Here is a 24,823-nt window from a genome sequence, read left to right as displayed (position 1 = left end):
ATACGCCACACTCAGTCGCCAGAGGCAGCAATCCATAGTATTCTTGCATCCGGTTACGAAGTTGGAGCAGCCAGGGCAGATCGTCGTGGGGCACAGATCGTGCATCCATTTTGGAGTAAACAATGTAACAGCAGCACACCAGCTCCCATTGCGAGATCACCCAAATATAGTTTGAAATTGAGGTCACAAGGCCAGAACATACTACTTTAAAAAAGTGTGCCAGGCCAGTGGTCGACGAGGCATTAAAGATTGTGTGAATCAAAGCACCGAAATGCAGCGGCAGGTCTGTGTTTAATAAGGCATTCACCTCAGTACGAGTATTTGCAAAATGAAGGACAAATGCCTCACGTGCAGATGTAAGGGGGACTTCCTTCTGGGACAAAAGAGCTCTTATTCGACTCATCTTGATGAACTCTGCTTTCAAGGTCGGAATAGAAGGCCAGATGGAAACATCGAGCCTCCCATGTGGAGGAGGAAACAAGACATTCTTACAGCAAACCACACACTGAGAAACTGTAACAATATAAGGAATACCAGCAAGCATACCACAACAATCTTCATTATTTAATAATAAATAACTACCGTTTGCAAGCAGCGTGAATGTTGGTGTAATAGCTGGGGTGGGGGTGCCTTTCAAAACAGACGCAAGATGTGGCTCCCGGACATTGCAAGAACCGTGCAATTGCAGATTCCTATAGACTAAGGAATGATCTGGTGTGGATGTGCAATCTTCACCTTTCAAATAAACTTATTTTCCTTCCCTTAAGCACCTATATGTGAACGGGAGATTCCAAACTTCATGAAGATAAGCACTACCTAAAGGTTCAAATATAACTATGGCATAATGTTTCATGCAAGACTCAAATTTAAACAGAGGAAAAGGTAGAGTGATCAACCGATTGATAAGCCAAACTGCAGAATTCGATTCGGCCACTGAAAAAGGTAATTGTTCTAATTTCTCAATATGCAACAGTGAAACGTGGCATCCTTCATCGACATAAATTGTTGTTTAACAGTCAAATTAAAAGGCAGAAATAACAGACTTGTATTTATGTAATCCCATGGCACCCTGCCATTTGTAGAGTCCATGCAAACTGCATAACAGAACGCAATTGATTTTGCCCATGATACAGCACGGCAACATCTTCTTGTACAACATCAACAACAGATGAAACAATATTGTCCATTGTGTAAATGTGGGAGGAAAGGGTGTTAATGCTATTATCTACAACGGCAAGCAGTTTTTCTAAATTAGCCTGATCGATAGCTCTGAGCCTCGAAGCAGCTTCAATCTGTGACAGTTTCCAAACCTCGTTGTAAGCAGCATATATCCATCTATTCGATCTGCCTGCAGCAGGACCTTTAACAAAATCATTTAAGTCGACGGTGTCAGTCAGCTTGGACAAATGTAGCTTAACAGTCGGTAAGGTCGAGTGTCTGAGCCAACTCTGACATAATTTGCCTACAGAATAGGTAGTGACTGAATGTTGAGTCTGAAAACGGGGATCTACTCTAATCTCTGTATAGCCAGGGGTCAGACCCTGAAAACGGTGCTGGCAGGAATCTGCACTTTTTTGCCATAGCAACCAGCCTTCGGGATTAATGCCGGAACCATTAAAAGAGGAATTCTTCAACAGGGTTTGTAAGTCACGCAGGGAAGTACTGGTGTAATTATTCCAATGGGGAAATTCACCAAAATCAGGAAATGAAGGAGCATTTAATGTTTTAGAAATAGCCAATCCAAAGCAGGTGGTTTGTGAAATAGTAGCATTCATTAACAACATATGGTTTGGGATGAGACATGCACGATGCAAAGCCTCAGTACCTTGCACTTGCCAACTTTTAGAACCCCAAACAGATTTAAGATCAATTGTATCTTTTCACAGTTCATAGCCCCCAACAGCCAACTGGTCTATAAAGGACTTCGAATACAGTAATTTTGTGTGGACAAGTCTAACCTTTGAAGAGGACTTCTCAGTCAACTTAAAATAAAATGCATCAGGTTTTGATTGATTAAAATCAGAAAAATAAAAGAACTTATTCAAAAGCGTTTGAGAGCTGCCTTCCACTGGTGTGGGACAATGTTCACACTGTATGTAATAAATCACATTTCTAAATGAATTTGTTTTATGCAGAAAGTGATTGCCAAAATGCTGGTAACAGTACAAATCACCATTATTTGCAGACTCCAAATATAAATCTTCAGCATCAAAGGCAGCATAATATTTTAAATCAGAAAATAAAGCCTCTACGGCCTGGACGTCCCAATCATTAGAGCGAATATTTTGTTTAACCACATCCCCCATAGAAACACGGAGTACATTGGGAACATTAATAACCTCTGTGGGACCATGAATTTGGAACTTTACAGCATCCCATACAATCCCATCTAAAACGAGCCAAGCAGTTATATTCACAAATGTCTGGCCCCTCTTCATCTTATGGGCAGAGGAGTGGGGGGCCAAAGTTCCATCAATCAGTCTAACCGAAGTTCTTTCTTGAACGTAGTGTCCATTAACACCTTGGCTGCTAGGGAGATTATCCTGCTGTGCTGGGCCCTAATGTAAACAGGTGTGGTCATGACGAACTCAGCTCGTCATGAGCACACGAGCACCGTGCCTCATGACGAGCTCAGCTCGTCATGAGCACGGAAGGGGTTAATAAAATTTAAAAAATACACTACAAATCCGATGGACATGAATACAAAATTGCGAAAAGCACCAGCCAAAAGTAAGTCCAAGGGGGTATCAAAAAATGTTTTTTAAACCAGGTAGCAAAAATCAAAACTTTTGAAGGGGCCTTAGATGTTGTAGTACCAGTGTCAAATTAAAAACGAGATTGATTAGCCACACGGGTCTCCAAATCAGGCATAGACAAGTTAGTGGGGTAAGTATATTCAGTATCATCCAGAGGATCACCAGCAGGTTGATTCAATAACGGATTCGTAACTGTATTCATTTCAATGACAACATCAGGGCTAATGACAGGATCCGAAACGAAAACAGAGTGTCGCACCATTGCTGGACATGAAACGGCAGGAGTCATACTATGAAGAATCGGCCACCCTGTGTAGTTTGACATTGGCAATGGAGATGTGCCTGTTCCCCTTTCGCCCAGGAAGAGGAGGTAAAATGACTGTTCTTGTAACCTGCACTTCATTCACGGCAACTGGCGCTCGATAGGAAGGACCGAATTCTTTCTTGTTGTCGATCTTCTCTCGTACCAGTTCTCCAACTTGGGGTAGCCAGCCGACTACCGGAATCTGCAATGCAGCTTCAGATGTGGAGGGCAAGTGTTCCTTTGCAAGACTGTCACTGGTCTTTTGTAGGTTCTGCAAAACATTAGAATGTTCATCTACGACAAAGGATGCGGCTGCCGTCGCCATGTCTAGACCATCAAGGTCCGGGACAAACATTTTGATGCCAAAGAGCATTTTGTATGCTGTCCGCCGACCCAGAGACCTTCTAGGGAAGTTATTTAGTGAACGTAGTATGCTATTGAGGTGGTTAAGCCAGTCTCTGCCAGTACCTAATACCTTTGCTGTCAGGGATTGCTTTAAGTCACGGTTCATCCGCTCCACAACACTTTTACCCTTAGGTCGGTATGGAGACGAAAATTTGACCTGGACCCCCAATGAAACCATGGCATACTTGTACGCCTTAGAGGCAAACGCTGGACCCTGGTCCGAATGGAAGGTATCACACGCAAAAATTCCCACAAAGACACGCAAATCCCTTATGACAGTCCTGGAATCAGCACTCCTTTGAGGCCATAGCCACACAAAGCGCGTGCAAGAGTCAACTGCTACTAGGATCTGCTTATATGCAGTATCCGATGAGAAAGGACCGCAGTGATCTAAATAAACACACGCAAGTGGTTTATTAGATATGTACAACTGAGTCTGGGGCGGGCGTGCAGCACTAGAAAGGTTTAATTTGCTGACAAATACCACATTGAAGGACATAATCACGCATTTGTTTGTACAAACCCCGCCACCAATATCGTTGCTGGAGAAGAGAAACAGTAGCTGACACGCAGGCGTGCGCCGCAGCCATCCCGGCATGGGCTGCTGTAATCAAAGCGTGTCTGTGGTCCGCATTGGGTATTAACCTGTCACCAACGTCATTAATTCTCACATAAGGAACTTTATCGTGGCTTAAATGATAAGAGTATTTAGAAGGGAAACCCTTAGGGTAATTACCTCCCTTCTCTGTTGCGGCAATAGCTGCCAAGATGTTATCATCAATCTTACTTTTGGAACGTGTAACTGCTGCTACTGCATATGTTGCAACCGCTGCCTTTGCAGCCTTGTCTGCGAGACAGTTGCCAACAGCGTGAACTCCACCACGCTGATGACCCAGAGTATGAATCACAAAGACAAGTGGCTCTTTAAGCTCAGCCACTCAAACCCAGATCATTTTATGCTTTATTGTGTGCCCCTTGCAGTCACGATAATCATTTTGAGCCCAGAAGGGTAGATTGTCATTGTATGATTGAACACTGTAGTAAGAGTCACTTACAATTAGAGTGGTCACACTGGGGTCCGTGTACTCCAATGCAAGCATCAGAGCACGGAGCTGTGTCAATTGGGTGGTACAGTCTCCTAATGTCTGAGTATGCATGACATCGGACTTGAGTTCACCATCCAACATAGTACCAACCACAATTGCGCAGGCCGAAGAATACGTATGTTTTGAACCTGAAGCCGCTTGCGCAATGCCATCAGTGTAAATGATACAACGGAAATCCTCAAGTGGGCGCATAATCAAAGGAGCAGGATGAACAAATTCATACTGCACGTACTCTTGAGTCTGCAGTGAGGAATCAAAAATGAACGTGACACCCGGAGATGTCAATGACATGGCCCATTGTATCCTCCGCGGGTGCAAAGCTTTAGAATTTGGTACACTGGCTTTCATCACTGCCTCCAAGGCAGGGTACGGAGTAACAACAAAAATGCGTTTTCCCTGCGACAGTGCACGTTCCTTAAGAATCGCCATTTGCACTGCTGTTAACTTTTTTCACAGTGGAAAACCGCAACTCAGCCGAAGAGTACATGTGTGACTTGTAAGCGATAGGGACTGTGTCACCCTCATTAAAAGTGAGGTACGTGAAACTCACCGCCCCAGGTATGATTCTGATTACCAGGTTGGTGTAGTTATCACGGGTCAGCAATAATTTAGATTCAAGTAGATCAGCCTGCAAAGATTGCAAGATGGCTGAATGTTCAGGCAGCCAGCACGATTTGGAAAAAGTAGGTTGTATCAAAGCGTAAAGAGGCTTGATACGCTGGGCATATTCGGGAATGTAGGTACGCCCAAAATTCAAAAACCCCAGTAAAGATTGTAGTTTCTTCAGTGTTGTGGGATCTCGCAAAAGTGCGCATTTCTCCAGGTAGTGAGGAGCTAAACCTCGGCCTTCATTGTTGAGCTCATAGCCCAGGAACAACACTGTGTACTCCGCAATGTGAGATTTAGAAAAGTTAAATTTTTAGGTAAAATTGCAAATTATGCGGTCCATGCAGCACGGACGCGGCCATAATTCGTCGTCTGTGAGATAAATGTCATCCACATATGAACAGGCATCTGTGTCGATACCCTCCAAGAGAGAGACAACGCAAGCGGCAAATATGCCTGGACTGTTCTTATAGCCCATAGCCAAACGGCGAAAGTGGCGCTGTTTGCCACCACTGGTAAATGCTGTCCATTGACTACTAAGTGGGGATAGAATATGGGCAAAAAAGCCATTGGATATGTAAAGTGTGGGTTTGAACCGTTTACGCACAAGACTATCCACAAGAGCAGAACTGTGAGTATTCTGCACTGCACGCGTACGACAATGTGAGTTTAAGTGGCGGTAATCCAATACCAAATGGTACGAACCATCTGGTTTGGTCACAGTAAAAAGGGGGTTATTCCTCGGAGACATAGACGTTTCGTTACACCTTGATATTCCAATTGTTCAAGGATTTCCCTTTTGCTTCTCGCCGCATGGTGTATTGGGGTTGAGGCTGTGGCATTGACTGCAAGGGAATCTCATGTCAAGGGAAAAATTTGTCCCACCCACAGTGAGTACGGTACAAAGCCGGTGCAAGCACCTTAGCCCAATCTTCTGCAAAATGCAGCGCCTGCTCCTTCGGCACTGTGTGCGCGAAACTAGGGAGGATCACCTTCTTGGGGAGCTCATTGCCCAGGAACAACACTGTGTACTCCGCAATGTGAGATTTAGCAAAGTTAAATTTGTAGCCAAAATCCGCAAAATTGCAAATTATGGGGTCCATGCAGCACGGATGCGGCCATAATTCGTCGTCTGTGAGATAAATGTCATCCACATACGAACATGCATCTGTGTCGATACCCTCCAAGAGAGAGACAACGCGAGCGGCAAATATGCCTGGACTGTTCTTATAGCCCATAGTCAAACGGCGAAAGTGGCGCTGTTTGCCACCACTGGTAAATGCTGTCCATTGACTACTAAGTGGGGATAGATTATGGGCAAAAAAGCCATTGGATATGTCAAGTGTGGGTTTGAACCGTTTACGCACAAGACTATCCACAAGAGCAGAACTGTGAGTATTCTGCACTGCACACGTACGACAATGTGAGTTTAAGTGGCGGTAATCCAATACCAAATGGTACGAACCATCTGGTTTGGTCACAGTAAAAAGGGGGTTATTCCTCTGAGACACAGACGTTTCGTTACACCTTGATATTCCAATTGTTCAAGGATTTCCCTTTTGCTTCTCGCCGCATGGCGTATTGTGGTTGAGGCTGTGGCATTAACTGCAAGGGAATCTCATGTCAAGGGAAGAATTTGTCCCACCCACAGTGAGTACGGTACAAAGCCGGCGCAAGCACCTTAGCCCAATCTTCTGCAAAATGCAGCGCCTGCTCCTTCGGCACTGTGTGCTCGAAACTAGGGAGGATCACCTCCTTGGGGAGCAGCTAAGACAAAAGGAGGGGGCCAGTCGATCTCCGCCAACAATATATCATAGGTAGTAGTTAGATTTTCCCAAAATACCCCTTTTATGGTACGTTCTATATCACCTTCAATTACAAGGACAATTTCATAAAGCCTGTCAGGGGGAGCCACTCTAGTGCCTGCTGTCTCAACTACAACGAAGGTGTCAGTCGCTGTCACCTTCAGTAGTGGATGCAGGGCCTCTCGCACTATGGTAATATCCGCCGCGCTGTCCAACAGCGTCAGTGCCCATGTCAGATTCCGAAGCAGCGTTCTCACTATCTGTGGCATTTCTCGCTGTTACAGCAGCAACTTCCTTCTTGTGAAACTGGGGTCTTTGTCGCTGTGACTCGTCTTGCTTGCCTTTTCCGTCAGCCTTGCAAGGCTGCTCACGGCTCTGTTGGGCACCTCGACCTCTGCCGCCGCCTCCTCCACCGGTGGTTGAGACCGATGTTTCCTGCAAAGTGCGAGGAGAATGTTGTTCAGGACCTGAAATCTATCAGGTGACTTAATAGTACTGCGATCGCGCAACTCATAAGTACGCTCAATAGAGGCAGGTGTAGGTGAAGCAGGATGGGACCCCTGTTTCTGTTGATGTTTCCCCTGTTTTTTGTTCTTACTCCAATTTTGTTTCTGAACTTTTGGTCGGTCATCCTTATCAGATGACGCTTGTTGAGTTTGCTGCTGTGTTTGTTTTTCAGCAAAAGGCTTAACACCCAAACTATTACGGCCAACGGTCTTATAAGCCTCCATAATAATTTTCGGTAACTGACGGGGTTTGTCGGCGTCAGGTACATCGTGCAAAGCATTAGACACTTGGAAACTAACTGCATCCCCCTTGACATTTGCAAGGACGAGATCGCGGACCATGTCAAATGCTCCCATGAGTCGCATTCCCAACTCCACAGTCGCCTCCGGCCCATGTTCATCCTGAACACGCTTAATGATGGAGGGCAGGACAGCCATTGACTGGGTGTCGAAGCACCTAGTATAGACTGCCGCAAAAATCACACCCCAAGTTGTACAGTCATTCACGTCTGGCACTAAGTCTTTCTGCAAACTTATGGTAAGAATCCTGTGTTTCTCCACTGGAGTAGTATTCGGGAATACTGCTTCCAGTTGGTCGAATTTCTCAGCACGCCACAAAGGCATTTCATCCGTATTCTGGGGACGCTTGCCCATGACCGCATTAACCATGATGGGACTGAGCTTCAGCCCGCCCCCATCAACTGGATGCTCAGCAACACCCGGGAGGTTGCGGGTAATGAAACAAACTAGACCCCTAATAACTGACACTGCAGAGGCATTCAGGGATCTTAGTTGTGGTGCTGTTAACGCCCCCGCCTGAGGATGCGCAGTGTAAGCAGCTAAAACAGACCAAGTAGCACCTGGAATTGACAACGTCCCTTGTCTGACCACTGTTATAACGTGTGTGAGGGCGCCATTAAATCAAACGGCATGCTGCCAAGCAGAAATCGGAATTTCCATTGTCCGATATGGAGCGCACCCTGCAGGAGCATCAGCAGGGGTGTAAGTGTGAAATACACCAGACACAGCATTTACCGCAGGAAATGTGACCCATGAGTAGAACAACTCAAACGGGTATGATGCGTCAGCTGAGACTACAAAAACCACCGCTTGTTCCTTTAAAGAAACGAGGTAGTCCTGCAAATGAGTTTGCACAGCCAAGCGACTATGTGCTGGAATATCAACAGCCGTATCGATACAGTGATAGATAAGTACAATGCAATAGAAAAAGGCGCAACTGGGTAGTAAGTCAATGGAAAACCGTTTCAGAAAATATCAAGCCTGAAAAGACCTATGTAGCTATAAGTAGGTTTTATCCGTCACTACTGTCAACCGGAAACAACAGTGAGGGGGTCGTAGACTAATATAAGCACTACTCAAGTGTCTCAGAATAAGACCAAACTCGTTGGCGGCGCCATGCTGCAAGGATTTCTGCTCATACACAGAACTGTGCACAGAGACCTAGGATATTTGTGAATTGTGGAGTACCCGAAACTCACCTCAATACCTAGAAAACCCCAACCAGCTAGCATCAGTGTCTCATTAGCTCTTCATCCTGTAGCAAAGTAACCAATGATTAGACAACCTAGAACATGCGACTTAGAACCATCTCAGGAATGGTGGGAAGTGAGAACACTCTTTTGTTATACTCTCGTACCAGTCCACGAAAGAAGTAAACAAGAGACACGGTAAGGTTAACACATTTATTTTAATGACGTGATCTCATGTGCAGTATTTTAGCCAACATAAGCAGACATATGATTAAGAATAATATGGTCAGCATAGTTACAATTCCATAAAATACAAAAGGAGTAATCATATTACAATGATAGTGAAAACAGGTCCTATAGCGCCTAGTTTTAACACCCTTCCTACATAGGAACTATGTACTAAAAACTAAAGAAGGTCTCTTGGGCTTGTTTTGGGGTACCCCATTACCTTTCCGCTCAGTATGTGTAAATTAAATCTGGATCAGCATAGTCTCACTGCATCCCTGGAAACGAGAATCTTTCAAGTGTGTGAAATCATGGCGAGTGTGTGACAATAAGGACGCCAGAATCTTACTTGGCTCACAGCTGCCAAACTTTTGTGTCTAGAGAGCATTACATGGACATGTCGAAAAACAGCAAACATGTTTTGATAACCTTGACGGCTCAGCACACACTGTTCAGACTAGAGGCACGGTGTAAGTCCAGAAATGCCAAAAACAAACCTTTTCTCATGTACAGACCTTCGTGAAGGCTAACGTACAAAAACAGCTATGCAGTGTCGTGTGCAAAAGCAGCAATAGGTAAAATGGCCTTTAAACTTCTAATCAGCCATGCTAACATAACACGCGCGCAAAGCAGGCCTCAGGCCATACTACAGTATAGACGTTCCCCTTTAAAAATTGCATGACTGAACACTTGGAAATCTTTTCCTAACATTTCACTACAAGAACTAGAGGCTACAACCGTACCACTGCCGAGCTGCAGGCGCAAACGTCAAACTACTAACCAAACTCAACTTGCTGATCAGCCATGGATGACACTTTGCGCTTCTAGCTGCTAGAATTGTTTAAAAACTACCACCATCATATCACTGGTTTCCTACATCTGATTTTAGTTGTTTTGTCATCTATTTGCTCATTAATGTTTACTCTATTTTTTATAAATTGTAGTAGGATTTATATTTTTCTCATTTTTTACTGTTTTGGTACTCATAAATGATTTACATATTTCTCTTAAGTTGCACCTGTCTGCTTTCTGCTACAGCTCCTTAAAGTTAAGCCCAGGTTTAAATTATTGAGACCTAACTGGACCTAGTAAGACAGTGCCGACTCCTCCGCTAAGGTGGAGGAGCGTCGCTCACTGCTGCAAAGCAGTGAAAGAAAGAACAAATACAATGATAATAACTTGGGGTTATTTTCACTGTATTTGTTTCTGCTGCACAGCTTAGCGGGTGGGTTGCTCTGCTCAGAGGGCAGGTGAGGAGTGGTTTGCACACTCCAAGTGGGCATGACTCTTTGGCCGTCCCTCTCGGGCTTGTCAAAGAGTCTTGCGCACTTCGCACATTCTCCATGCAGGCTGCATTACAGCCTACGATGATAACATGCCCAAGCCCCCATTCCCTGGCTGACTGCCGAAACACAGCACTCAGACCAATCACAACCCTGCATTGCAATGTTGTGATTGGCTTGGGGGAGGGAGCCTGACTGCTTCCTGTTCTGGCCCCAGAGAGGAGACACTGCAATGACGTGGGAGAGCGGCGAGGAGGTTAGTTTTCTTCTTTTTGTTTTTTTTTACATTCCACCCCCACGCCCCTCCCTCACCCCCGCGGGCTGTCCTGCAATTTACGATCTGTTCCGCCCACCTCTGTAATAAGGATTAGTTCCATTATTACTTCAAGAGGGCTATTATCCACTTCATCGAATAATCCACTTTCTCACGCTTGAGCTAACAAAACATAGTTTCCTACGAAGATGCCGCTTACCCCATCACACAAATAGATTTATCCCTTTGCACTCTTTGATTACAATAAAGGCCTAAATGGCAGTCTAATGCCATTATTCAGAGTTACACTAATATTAATTTGGCCCGAAATTGGGATTCTGCCTGCTTCAGTATTAGAAGTAGTGAAGTAATTTCACTTCTGGTATTCGTGCATCTGGTTTCCAAGCAAAACGTTAGTGAATTGTTCACTGGTAAATTCTTGAATTATTTGTTGAAATGAGTGTAGTAGCACTAATTCCATTTTCCATTGGTGAAAAGTAATTTGGCATCTTGGAATCTCTGATCCCAGCAGTAGCCAAAGTTTCGTATGATAAGTTACTCCATGTGGAGTTTCCCATGATTCGGAAAAAGTTCTTTGGAATTATATTTCACTGTGTATTTTTTTATTCACTCCATAACATGTGTTAAAAGCGTAATGCGTTTAAGGATTTATTGTTATTACACTGTGCTAAAGTCTGGAAGCAGGTATTTTCTTTCATGTGATTTCATAGATTACTGTAGTAAACAAGGGTTTTGGTGTTAGTGATCCCTTAACAAACTGTGCGCATAGAAAGTAAGCACTGGAATAATCCTTGATAGCCTCTCTTAGAAGAGATAGTAATTTGTTATCTTGTGTGTAAGTTTGTGTATGCTTTATAACCGTTATGTAAGACAGTGCATACAAGAATAAGTCAGTGGACGGACGGACAGATGGATGGATGGATGTATGAGTGCAAGAATGAGTGACAGAGTGCATGTATGTTAACTTTTTGGGTGTCTAAACCAATCAATGACAAAAAAGGCACTTTCAGTCATAAGCCAGACCTATTGGCTCTTATGATGCATGCTCTCCCTCCCAGTAAAGTGCAGCACATGTAGTGATAGCGAAAAGGTATAAGATGCCTTTCCTGATCCCATAGCCATTACTTCAATTGTAGTTGATATTGGCTATTAAAACCTTTCACAAGCAGATTTTTGTAATTTTGTCATTGTCCGTTTATAAGACGCTGTGTGCTAACCAAGGGGCCACCTCTGACCACTTTCTCATTATTAGCTTTGCTCTTGAGACGAGCATTGTTTCCTCCATACAGTGATCTGACTGAGTTTATTACAGTAATTACTGTGCCATCAGCAAAGTTAGTCGAGACAATGTAATCCTGAAACTGTTAATCGAGAAACACTGTATTTAAAAGGAATGAGATAAAGCTTGTTTTGACTCCTTTAATTGGTTAATTCAAACAAATTAATGTGTTTATTCAAACAGAACGAATTAATGACAAGTTCAGACAGAAAGATCTAAATTTGTAAAGGTTTTTTAATACCCACTACAGAAGTAATAAAAGTAAACATCATGCGCTTTTTGCCGTCACCTGCCATAAATTACTCTTTAACCAGTTCTGCAAAGTCAACCATTGTGGTCTAAATTAGTTAGAGCTGGTGAAACACTCCCACTATTTCCATTGGCATGAATCTAGCCATGCGAATTGAATGCACAGAGGGCCTGCAGACTCAACCCATATTCAAAGTGCAGGGTCACTTCAACATTGGAATTGCGTGCATGTGCGTGAGTAGGTGGAGATTTGCGCCTGCATAATATGGACAAACCAGGTCTACTTAAATGCTCATTTCTCATATATGAAAAGTTATTCATCTAGACTGATAACCGTTCGGTTTGTACATGTGCCTAGTGCAGGGCCGAACTGGCCGTAGTGGGCACCGGGCGTTTCCCCGGTGGGCTACCACGTGGGGGCTAGTTTTTGACCCCTGGGAGGCAGTTTTTGTTACCGGGGGCCAGCAACAAAAGCGGCACAAAGCTTTCCTCTAGCTACCCCCACCCCTCCCGCTCCCACCCAACCCCATCTGGAGCCAACTGAGCTTTTTGCCAGGGCTGGTTTCGGTTCCCAGTCCGGCCCTGCCCTAGTGCCATAACAATGGTGCCATACCCATTATACCATGATTAATATCTCTGCCATATGTTTATCTTACTAGTTCTCTTTACATACAACATTTTGTAACAGATTCGTGTTTTATCTTATTATCTGAGAGCTGGATGCCAGCAGCTTATTAGTGAGTCATTATTCATTTACTTGGCCACATTTTGCTGTTATTATTGAACAAAGTTACTAAATAAAGCTACTATTCTATGATGTTGTGTTTCAGGTGTCATGGACTGTCTGCATCCATCTTAAAGGCTTCAGGTCATTATGCACACAGTTTCTAGTCCTTGACGTTTTTTTGATATTCTGAGTGTTGTAGTCTTGCTTTGCTTCCATGGAACTAATTAGACTAACAAATCTGAGCTCAATGATTTTTAAGTGAGAATTTCATGAGTGTGTCAGAAGTCAATGGTGTGTATCAGCTGTCGTGAAATGTGTGTATCTGTGTCAGGCATGTTTATCAGTCGAAGCACATACATAGTTAGGAGTGTGTATGTTTTATCAGTGTGCATGTTAGCAGTCATACGTGTGTGTCTATCAAGAGTGTGTAGAGTCAAGAATATGTAGAGAGGAGTGGTGCATCTATGTAACACTAACTGTGTGTCCGAGAGGAGTGGTGCATCTATGTAACACTAACTGTGTGTCCTGGGTTTGTGTCTTATGTTGATATGTGTACCATGTGTGTATGAACTATGTTTATTATAGGTCCTAAATATAGGCTGAGGGCTGTTGGTGAAATCAGCTATGAAGGTTTATTACTAAGGTTTTGTATGGGTGCTTGCATAGACCAAAGGAACTCAAAGTATTGCCTCAATTTAATTGGCATTATAAAAGTTGGGGATGTGGTCCAAAATGACTAAAAAAGTGCACAGCTCCAGGCAAGTCTAAGGGGCATATGTACAACAGGAAGACAGAGCGTGACGTTAAGCAAAATCTGCTAAAGCCACGCTCCAACATTCTGAAAACGCGTGGATGCAATGTGTTTACAAAGATACAGTGCATATTGGCACTAAATTAGGCTGCCTAGCACCACCACAGGCACCCTTGCTCTATAGTGCAAGGGTGCCTGCATTCGGGGGGAATGATTGTTTATGTGCAGGAAGGTGTCCCCTCCCGGAGCCTTCAGAAGGCTTGGAAAAGATGGCTGCCCATTAAAAAAGTTATTGACACTGAGGAAATGGTCCCCTGTGCCTTCAGAACAGTAGGAGAGGGGAGCAGCATGCATCTTTCTCAATTGAAATAGTGATGGGCCCTGACGGATGGGGGTATATATATTCTCTACAAAAAACAAATGTTAACGTGACTTCATAGTTAGGAATCTTAAGAATATCTTACTTTACATTGTAAAAAAAACTTAGAAATTCACTGAAGCTTCAAATAATAAAGCGATCTGCGTGGCCGTGGATCCTTTTTGTCCCGCTGGCTCCCTCACTCCTGCAAACTATTGCATAAGCTCACGCTATGATTGACTCGCCGCAACTTGAAGAGAAATGTTGCACCTGCCATTTCATAAGTGTCCTGAATGTTTTAAAACCAGTTCAATAAAACAAAAGAGGCAGTTTAGGGGTACCCTGATCCCTTGGATCATGTGGGTGGATCCAAATTCCCAAAAATATATTTTGGGGGGGGTGGGGGGGGAGGGGTTCCTTAATCCTGTAGGTGCCCTGCAGGAGCCAGCGTAGCCCCTTGTATTCCCGTGGGAGGGGGCAGGGCTTTAGTGTCTGCGGTGGGTTGTCAGACAAAGGTTGTGCATGGCGGGGGCTGGCTGTCCACAGCGGGTGTGGGGGTGGTCACAGGGCCTATCCACACAGGGGGTTGTCTGACTGAATGGGTTGGATGCAGGGCCCTGGTCGAAGTCCTTGTCTGCTGGGGGTGGGGGAGGGGCTTATATGATAACCCAGGACCATTTGTGCCCTAGTTATGGGCTCATCTGCTGGATACAGCTTGGTCCTAGTGACAGCATACCCAAGACACCCTAAATGTCATGGGTGTGCCCAGACATGGGTCCTGTGCTCACTGTGTCACTGAATCAAAGCTGTACCCCGCTGATGAGCCCATAATTAGGGCAAAACTGGTCCTAGGGTGCTTGTGTTCCGGTGCAGGGAGGATCTAATCTGGCAGTTCGGGCTGGACTGGCCGCATGAGGAGCAGGGCCAAGAGTGCTTTGCATATGGTTGGGTCCCAACTGAGGTGGCATAGTGAGAAAAAGAATGATGGGTTGGCATGCTACCCCGAGCGATTGCCATTGGTAGACAAATAGCAAACACTCCTCCCATCACGTTTTGTGTGTATCTGCTGTCCCAAGTGGCATGAGTATGTCCAGATGTGAGTCCTTTGCTCACTGTGTCACTGGAACCAAGCTGTACCTGGCTAATGAGCCCATAATTAGGGCAAACTGGCCCTGGGTTGCTTGTATTCCTGTTCAGGGAGAACCTGGTCTGGCAGTTCGAGCTGGACTGTACCCATGAGGAGCAGAGTCAAGACTGATTTGCATATGGCTGGATCTAAACTGAGGGGGCATGGTGAGCAAATAAATGTTGGGTTGGGATGCTACACTGAGTAATTGCCAGTGGTTAGATGAATTACAAGCATTCCTCGCATCATGTGTATTTGAATAATATCTTACTTTACATTACAGAAACTTTAGAAATCCACTGAAATAAGGTTAAAGTGATGTTAAAGTAAGGCCCTGTAATAATATAAAAACAATGGTTTAAATGAAAAAACACTGAAATTAACCAATTATAATTTGCTGAGCTAACTATAACCTGCTTATGACCTCATATAATACTACTTCACTCATTTAAAAAAAATAATCTTTATTTGAATTTTGTAAGATTATTGATACAATGTCCACATGTCATACGTTACAGGATCTATGGTGTATGTCAACTAGTAGACATTACTTTACATAAAACAAAATCAAGGCATGTCAGTTTGAGCATATTAGTTATGCTAAATGAGTTCACAGTTCCTGATGAATCAACAAAAAGTGCAATATAAATTTGTGTTTAACAGAAATCATAAAAGGTATTGAATTTTCTTAAACCTTGCTATATCGTGACAGACATATACGGCGACATGTCCACTGTGGTATTCGCTGGGCCTGTGTGGCCATTATTACACAGAGTAGTACAATGAATATTTAATGTGAAAGTGAACTTTTTACAACAATCCAACACACATGAATCACTCCAGTCCATCATTATCGACTGTGTAATGAGAGGGTCCGGCCCCAACCCCTGTGTCTCACCTCCACAGAACAGACTATATTGAAATTCGTTTTTATCCACACCCCTGGGTGTTCTTGCTCAACTCTCTCGTATAGTATAGTTTCAATATTGTTACATATGGGACCTGGATTGTAAACTGTTTAAGTATCTGTATCTTGTCTGACCTCATCTCCGTTTTGTGAGATATATCCCTCTGATTCTTGGTCCGCCTGTTACAGCGCTACCAATAATGTGTCGCAGCATTGCGCAATGAGGCTATTTTTGCAAGCCAGCTATCTCTTGCCTGTGCAAAGCAGTGCTTTCTGCCTGTGCCCATACCACAAGGGAGCCTTTTCAGTTGTTGAGGGTGGGAGGTTGCCTGTTTTTCCATCATTTGGTGATTAGCCTTTTAGCAACTATGAGTCCTAAATCTATGAACCTTGAAGTTGCTTTATGTTTCTTGGATCTGGAGAATACTCCCAGTATAAACTCTTCCATGTATGCAATTGAGATCGATAAGTGTAAGCCCCCAGCACCGCTGTTACTTCCTGCCCGTACAATTGCAGCATAAGGCAGGGCCACGTAATGTGTAGGAAATCAGCACCCACCTGGTCGCAATGAGGGCACTCCGAGTTAGTTAACTGGAAGTATTTGTTCAATTTATCTGGTGACAGGTATGCCCTGTGTGTAATGTACATCTGTATAACCCGAAACTTGGCGTTCGTGGGATCTGCATAGGGCTAGCCAGGATTGTGTCCCATTCTCCGACCATCCATGGGCTTCCCCTGTCCTCCTCCAATCACATGCACAGGGATGTCAAGGGTTGGAGAGTGTGAAGTTAGTAAGACTTCTGCCAACCAATGTATAATGGGGCTTCCATTCACCATTACGTATACGTATTGAGTCTGCTGATGCATTTGTGGTTCAGTGTTTATGTCTCCCCAAGCCAATGTTAGTGATCTTATGATTGAGTTATGTAGTAGGAATTGACCTGATACTACATCACACATGACCTGTTAAATGATGCCATCACTGATGACATCATTATTAACATCATTGTTATGGGCAGTATAGAGTTACTGTGTGTACACATGTGGGTTGATAGTAGGGAAATAGCATAAACCCATGAAACAAGTGCAATTGTGCATTTTAAAACGTATATGATGCACTGTAAATCAATACAGAAGGCGCCTGACACCACTAAACCAAATTGCCACTGCAACGGGTGCATGCATTATAACTATTCCCCATTCCCCTGCATCTGTGTTTGAGGACTGTTGCCATCTCAGTACAGGTTTATCCTGTTTGCATTACATACTATGCATAGTTCACAAGGGGCAACACATGAGCATGCGCCTTATATGTACAGCATGCATTTCATGGAATTGAGCTATGCCCTACATATATTGAGAGGGCATGACCAAAGGTCAAACTTTACACCTAATAGCCAGTACTTTCTGTGCACATTGTGCAGTACGTAGTGGGCAGAGTAAATCTGTAATAAATGCTGGTTCTGTCTATAAGGCATTCTACACATACACAATGTGTAGTTCTCTACCATTTGTGACCGGAGCCTCAAATCAATATTAATCTTAAACGTTGGTTTATAAGGTTACACTGATAGTGTTAGGGTAAGTAAACGTTTGCATAAACTGACCCATTATGGCAAACTGTGCCCCCAAATAGAGGTTCTTGGTTAGGGCCCTTTCTGCAGGTCCACCCAGGATTTCTGCCTTCCTTTACTGGACTAATTTATGTTGGCTTTTAGGACTCTGTGCAGTTTACGCCTGCTAACTAGAGATCAAGTGCTTGTGCCTTCTCCCTTGATCATGGTAAAATTGGCATACACCTAATTGGCACATTTAATTTACTTATACGTTGATTCTAAATAGTACCACATGTACCTAGGGCCTGTAAATTACATGCTATTAGTGGGCTGCAGCACTCATTGTGCCACCCACTAACGTAAAACATGCCTTAGGCTTTCCATTGCAACATGTAGTGCAGTGTTTTCCATTTTGATCTGGAAGGAAAATCCTGTTTTCCAGGCCTAAACCTCAATTTTTAAAAGGGGCGGCTCCTCTGTTGGAGCGGAGGAGCATCGCCCCACTTAAGTTACCCCCCAGAGATAAAAACCAAAATGGTAATACATACATTACCATTTACTGTTCATCCTCCCGTCCTGACGCAAGCATCAGGACAGGGACTGGGCCGCTGCTGAATGACAGCAGCAGGGAGGCGTGTGGGCTGAGTTTGCACTTTTCAAAGTGTGCATGTTGTTTCACCTATCTTGCGACGGCCAGCCACACATACTCACTTTGAAACCTCTAACTCAGCTGTCCTCGGTAGCGGTGAGTGAGGCTGCTCCCTCCAATCAGGGCACTGCTCTCACAGTGTAAGAGCATCACCAGAATTGATGTCCACACTGCAGCATCCAGTTGGGAAGAGGTCCGGAGCTGAGGAAGTCGGAGGACGTCAGTTAAGGTAATTTTTATATTAAAATATTTGTGCACGTACCTCAATCCTCCCCCTATCAACCCGGTGATGCCAGTTGCCACTGATTTGTAATACTTGTAAGTCACCCATAAGGTAGGTTTTAAAGGCTCAAAGGGCAGGGTTCAAAGGATTTTAAAAGTAGGACATGTGTAACTAAGTTTTACATGTATTGACAGTGAAAAGCTCCTAAACTCTTTTTCACTGTAGTGAGGCTAGACAATCTCTCCAATAGACTAGCACTGGGTTACCTTATTATGCGTAATAAGGGATAATTTCAGTTTTGGAACAGATAGAGAGATACTTCCTCCTCAATTTGTAATTAAAAATCTTCTTTAATGGTAAAGTCAGATTTTAAGTTACTAATCTTAAAATGCCACTTTTAGAAAGTTAATAGAAATACTGAGACTGCAAGGTCTCAGACAGAGTGTGCACTGCTATGCACTTAAAAAAGCGTGACACCAAGATTAGCTGGTGTATTTAGTGATGTGTAATACATTCGCACATTAACAAAACATCATTTACATGACATGTGGAGAAATTCTATAAACAAATTATAATAAACCAACAATAAATCGTAGTTGCATCAATTAATTGCTTCATGAATCTTACTTTAAAAGAAGAACTGGACAGAACTAGTGTGGGAGTAGGCCAGAGATTGCCCCCCCCCACAAAAAGGCTGGCACTAGGTATAAGTGACACCCTCAGAACTTCTCTAGCAAATAAAGAGAATACCCCTGGACCTGCAGATGATTCAGAAGAAGGACTGCCCGGCTGTCTGAAGAAGGAAGACTAGATCTGCTTGCCTTTAAACCAGGATCCACAAAATAGACTAGTTGTCTGACGTCCTGTTTGAGCTACAGTGACACCCCAAGATTCCGGAGTACTGCCCTCCAGCTAACAAACACCACCTGGACCTTCTAGTGGCCTCTGATTCTCAAAAGGGGAACCCCAGGTCCTGGGCCTTTGGTTGCTATCAGAGTGTACTCCTCCTGTTTCAAATCTACAAAAGCTGCAATCCAGGTGAAAATCCAGACGTTTCGGTCTCTTCGCAGTCATGAGTGTGCTCCTCACAGCAGTTCCGATCTTTGCGACTCCTGCCAACGTGATGTTTGGACAGGGGCCTGCTTTTCACGCCAAAGAGCGCCTCCGTGCCTCTCCCGCCATTGTGAACCAGCTGTGACTCCCCACGTGGATTTGTACTTTGAAAAGGTTAACTCTTCACCAGGACCAACTTCTTCTCTGTATCTGACACACGCTCAATCACGGTCGACCTGAACTTGTGACTGTGGCCCAGTCCAGTATGACTGAACCAGTCATGTGTGTGACCAGATACCAATGAGTGTTGCTTTGTGCTTTTTGGTGCTATTTTCACTTGGAAATTGAAAAAATCATAATTCAGATTCTACTTATTGGATTTATGTTATGTGGTGTCATTTTCTTAAATTAGAATTACTCTATATTTCTAAATTGGTTTTAGATTTTTCTTGTGTTGTGTTTTCACTTCATTACTTTGTAATTACTTCATAAATACTTTACATATTGTCTCTTAGTTAAGCCTGGCTGCTTTTGTGTCAAGCAACCAGAGGGTTTAGCATGGGTTTATTTGGTGAACCACAAAAATCACTCTAGCAAGGATTGCATTTATTATTTAGGTGGAGTATCAGCTCCCCTCAACTAATAACCCAATTTCTTGCAGAGGTAAATTTCACATTTCTACTGCATACAGCACCCACTCTGTTCCAGGGCATGGCAATATGGATGCTTAATATGCACTTGTATCCAAATGATCAGAATAGGGTACTCAAGATGTCAGACAAGCGTTTTTGCATATAACCATTAATACCGCTATATTATTTTCTTTTTTCATTTGAAGGTAGCTCATAAGTACTGTTTAGATTTACACCAAACATACAAGTGTTACAATGGGTCTGGTCTGTAAATTAAAGTGCTTCTTTGGTGGTGCTGTGGCATTTTCTGAATGGACAAATATGAGAATGTGTCAACAGTTGGACACATGGATAGATGAGTAAGTTGGTCGATGAAGGGACGAATACATGAGTGATTGAGGGTATTGATGAAATAGAGAGTTTAAGGATGGCTAGCTTGATGCATGAAGGAAAACTGATGGATAGTGAGCGAGTGGTAAGGGCAGTGTGTGCTGAAGCAAGGGCAGGGTGATGAGGCTGGGGAAATCAGGGGAAATTGTCAGTATGAGTAGGACAAGCTGACTGGTGTCAGGAATGAGGGGTGAGTCTAGAGAGTTATAAATCATGAGACTGTGTGCAGAGGTTGTGCAAAACAGTTATACTTTATAATAGCAACATTGACAACAGACAAATAGCTGTTTTGACTGACAGCTCCTAAGGTAGGCTACACTCACTTATGCAGTATTAGGTCTTCTCTGAACTCCTCTGTCCACAAATTGGACAGAGAATTCAGGTGGTTTGGGGGCACCTTGAAAACACTGTGCGATCCACAGGATGAGTTATTTAGGAATAATTTAGAGGACTGCTAGAACTGCTTGAAGAGCTTATGAGAGGGAGTCGGAGCTGCAGCCTTCTTGGCAAGTCATAGCTGGGTATCATGGTAAGCATTTAATTTATTCGGAAAATCCCATCCTAATAGTTATGATGTTCAGTCAACGTAATTTGATACATTAACTGTTACCCCCTGGATTGCCCAACATTGGGATTGGTAGGTGCAGTAGCAGGTTACCATTAAAGTCCAAGGGGAAGGAAGCATCGTAAGAAACGTTATCCTGGCCCACTGGCAACTCAGTAACTGTAGTGCTACTGTGGCCGGCTCTTTTGCATGGTAGCTTACCCAGTGATGCTGTCACTAGCAGCTGTCCTCGGCTTTATTGCATGTGAATCATAACACTGTCCTACTAATGGGGTGAGCCGGCCCTCGGTCCCTGCCTATTCCGCGATTCCCCATCTAGTACTCTCCTCCACGAGACATGGGTGATAATAGAGATTGTTGACATCCAAATATAGACCCCTCCCTAAGGTTAAGGAGGCAGGTTTGAGATTTTCAGAGTGTTGCAAAGCAGCCCTCTGCCAGTCGAAAGTGGCAAGTTCAGGGAATTGGCACAATGCATCTGGCTGGCTATGCGAGTCTGCAGCACAGCTATCCTGGAATGAATTTCTTCTGTGTACTCATGCAGTTTTTTCTGTGTTTTCATTTCAGATAACAGTGGTGGTCTATTGTGTGAAGACTCTGGGTATGTGCATGACACTCTCCAACAACAAAGCAGAAAACATATCATTATTTTTGCAACTACCCGAAGCGGCTCATCATTTCTGGGACAACTTTTCAACCAACATCCGGAAGTATTTTACCTTTTTGAACCACTCTATCATGTCCAACAGGCTTTCACTAACTCAAGTGCCCGTGTCAAAGGTCATTTGGACAGAAGAGCCCTGCTAGGAGCATACAGAGATCTGCTGCATAACTTGTATGATTGTGATTTCAATTTTCTAGAAAATTACATCAAGCCAGTGCCAAGAGACCATGAAACATTTTCCTTTTTCCGCAGAGGGGCGAGCAATGCTTTGTGTTCAAAACCAGTTTGTGAAAATGTGCCTGTTTTAGAAGAAAACCTATGTGCCAAAAAGTGTAAGGCTGTCAACTTGACTCTGGCATCCAAGGCCTGCCATGCAAGACGGCACATAGCCATAAAAACAGTACGGATACCTGAAATCAATGACATTCGGACACTTGCAGAAGATCCTCGACTTAACCTGAAAATTATTCATCTGGTACGGGACCCTAGAGGCATATTAACTTCTAGGATAGGGACCTTCACGGATCAGTTTCGCTCTTGGAAAATTTGGAATAGGACAGGGAGAAAACCTCACAGTGTTGATCTGTCCCATGTAACAACAACTTGTGAGGATCTCAGTAAGTCAGCAGAGACTGGATTTAGTAGGCCTTCATGGTTAAAAGGAAAATATATGCTTGTTAGATATGAAGATTTAGCAAGGTACCCTGTGAGAAAAGCCAAAGAGATATATCATTTCATAGGCCTGGACTGGGAGAGCAATGTACATAGGTGGATTCTACAAAACACCAACGGAAGTGTTTCAACAGGGAACTATAAGTTCACCACCAGCAGGAACTCTGCAGAAACAGCAGAGAGCTGGAGACTCCGTCTGTGTTTCAGTATAGTTCAAAGCATCCAAGATTTATGTAATAACACCCTGGTGCAACTAGGATATCAATTGGTGGACTCTGCGGCAGAGCTGAGGAATGTCTCCCACAGTCTTGTTGAACCCAAAACATTTTTACCATTCTCGTAGCGGATGTCTTATGTCCACATACAACTACCATACACATGATTTTCTCATGTATCAATCAAACTGTATGTTGACCAATTTTTGTAATTGTAAGCAGTGGCATGATATAAATAACCAAATCTAACCATGGGTCTGGTTCAGAGTTTGCGGTGATGAATTCGTAGGAATGGCGAATTGATTAAGGTCTAGCATTCAGATCAATGTGTCTTCATAATGCTTACATTTCCTTTTGATAATGTGATCAGTAACATGAAGTGTGTAGTAGCTGTTTTTAAAACCGGCAAGGAGAATGAATATTCTTTTTTTCCCCAAGATTCATGGTTCTAGTACTATTCACTGTTGGACAGTCACTCATGCATGCTATGGGGCAGTTACTATCCTGCCTTGAAATCCCTCTCAGCAGGTTAGTTCCCAATTCCTCAAGTCCATGTCCAATTCATTTCCATGTTCTACCTTTTCCAGAAACTGTTGTTTTCAGGGAAAGACGGCATCATGGGATACCTGATTGGTGGGAGGCTAAAGCCATGAAAAGCTTCCCTGGCCAACCTTCATCTTGAGGTTCACTTCTCATTTGTTTTCCATTTTTTTGACGAGGAGAGCCTTTCCATGTCCTCACGTTCATTTTTTGTTTTACCCTCCTGCACTGCCAAGATGTGTGCTACCAAAGTAAGGAGCAGTCTGGGAAGTGTAAATCATATGACTATCTAATATAATAGTAGAATATATGACTGCAGGCAGTGCCGGATTAAACCTAGGCAGTAGAAATATCGGGCCCCCTTGCAAATTATCTCTCTATACATTTTTAATTTTACCAACCAACAATTTTAATAAACAATTTTATTACATAAAACTAAATATTAACAATTATTAATGTTATTAAACAAAAATTGATTGGAAACAATTTAAGATTGTTTTTGTTGTAATTTTCTTTCAAGATCAAAACAATATTTTTTTGATCTGTTGTCGCAGGGCCTCTAAAAGGAGTGCAGCCCATATACCAGTGCCTATTTGGTAATTCGGAACAGACTGCATGTGAACCCTTAGTGAGCTTCAAAAAAATCTAAAGTATTTTGGAAATATGTGATCATAGTGGGGAAGTTCCAAAGTAATATAGGGTATGGTTGGCAAACTACCACTGCAGTACCTGCAACATATCTAATGGTAAGGGGACCGACTTATAAGTAAGAGGAAGGGAAAGAAAACAGTAAAAGAAATGTAGTGCTGAACAGAAGAATGATTCCCTCGCACCCTCTCTTACTATTTCTCCCTTTTTTCTTCTTCCTTCGTTTATATGGGCTCTTACTACTAGATTTTCATCTTTGGTCAACTTCTCAATATATGTTCTTTGCATAATTGTGGGTATTTGAGGCAATGAGTTCCTAGGTAGAGTTTTCCTTCTTCCTTCGTTTATATGGGCTCTTACTACTAGATTTTCATCTTTGGTCAACTTCTCAATATATGTTCGTTGCATAATTGGGGGTATTTGAGGCAATGAGTTCCTAGGTAGAGATTTCTAAGTTTGGTTGAAGATATAGTTAGCAGTGTGCAGGATCCCTAGCTATAAACAGAAGACGAAACAGGCACTGACAAAACCAATAAGGCTTGCTTATATCATTTAAGTGACTATCTATTGATTTTGTCAATGCTTGTTTGTAAGACATTGTTGAAACAAAAAATCAAAACAAATAAATAAAGTACTATAAGAAAAGCATACACAAATCTTAAGCACCTCAGAATTGTACAATGAATTTAACATTGTAAATATTTATAAACTGCATCGTTTCTTTTTTCAAATACTTTTCACACAGGAAACTCTGAACAGAATTTAAAAAGAAAAAGAAAGTATCTGAATTTATGCGGCCCTGCTTTCCAATGCCTAATTTACTTTCCAGAGATCTCAAAAATTGAAACAGATGCTATAT

The 24,823-nt window shown here is 43.1% G+C and overlaps 1 protein-coding gene across 1 annotated transcript in view; it reads left to right on the top strand.

Annotated features, from left to right (window-relative positions):
- The window catches only part of LOC144769916 (carbohydrate sulfotransferase 1-like), a 175,012-nt gene extending 151,987 nt beyond the window's left edge, over positions 1-23,025 (top strand). Inside the window, exon 4 of the mRNA XM_078654114.1 lies at positions 21,793-23,025. Within this exon, the coding sequence (XP_078510240.1) occupies positions 21,793-22,904 (1,112 nt within the window). The 3' untranslated portion in view covers positions 22,905-23,025. The remainder of the gene's footprint in view (positions 1-21,792) is intronic.
- The last annotated feature ends 1,798 nt before the right edge of the window (positions 23,026-24,823 follow it).

The sequence above is a fragment of the Lissotriton helveticus genome, chromosome 1_1, assembly GCF_964261635.1.
Source record: "Lissotriton helveticus chromosome 1_1, aLisHel1.1, whole genome shotgun sequence".
NCBI lineage: Eukaryota > Metazoa > Chordata > Amphibia > Caudata > Salamandridae > Lissotriton > Lissotriton helveticus.
The sequence above is the reverse complement of the archived record's forward strand: the minus strand, read 5'-3'. Positions and strand labels throughout refer to the sequence as shown.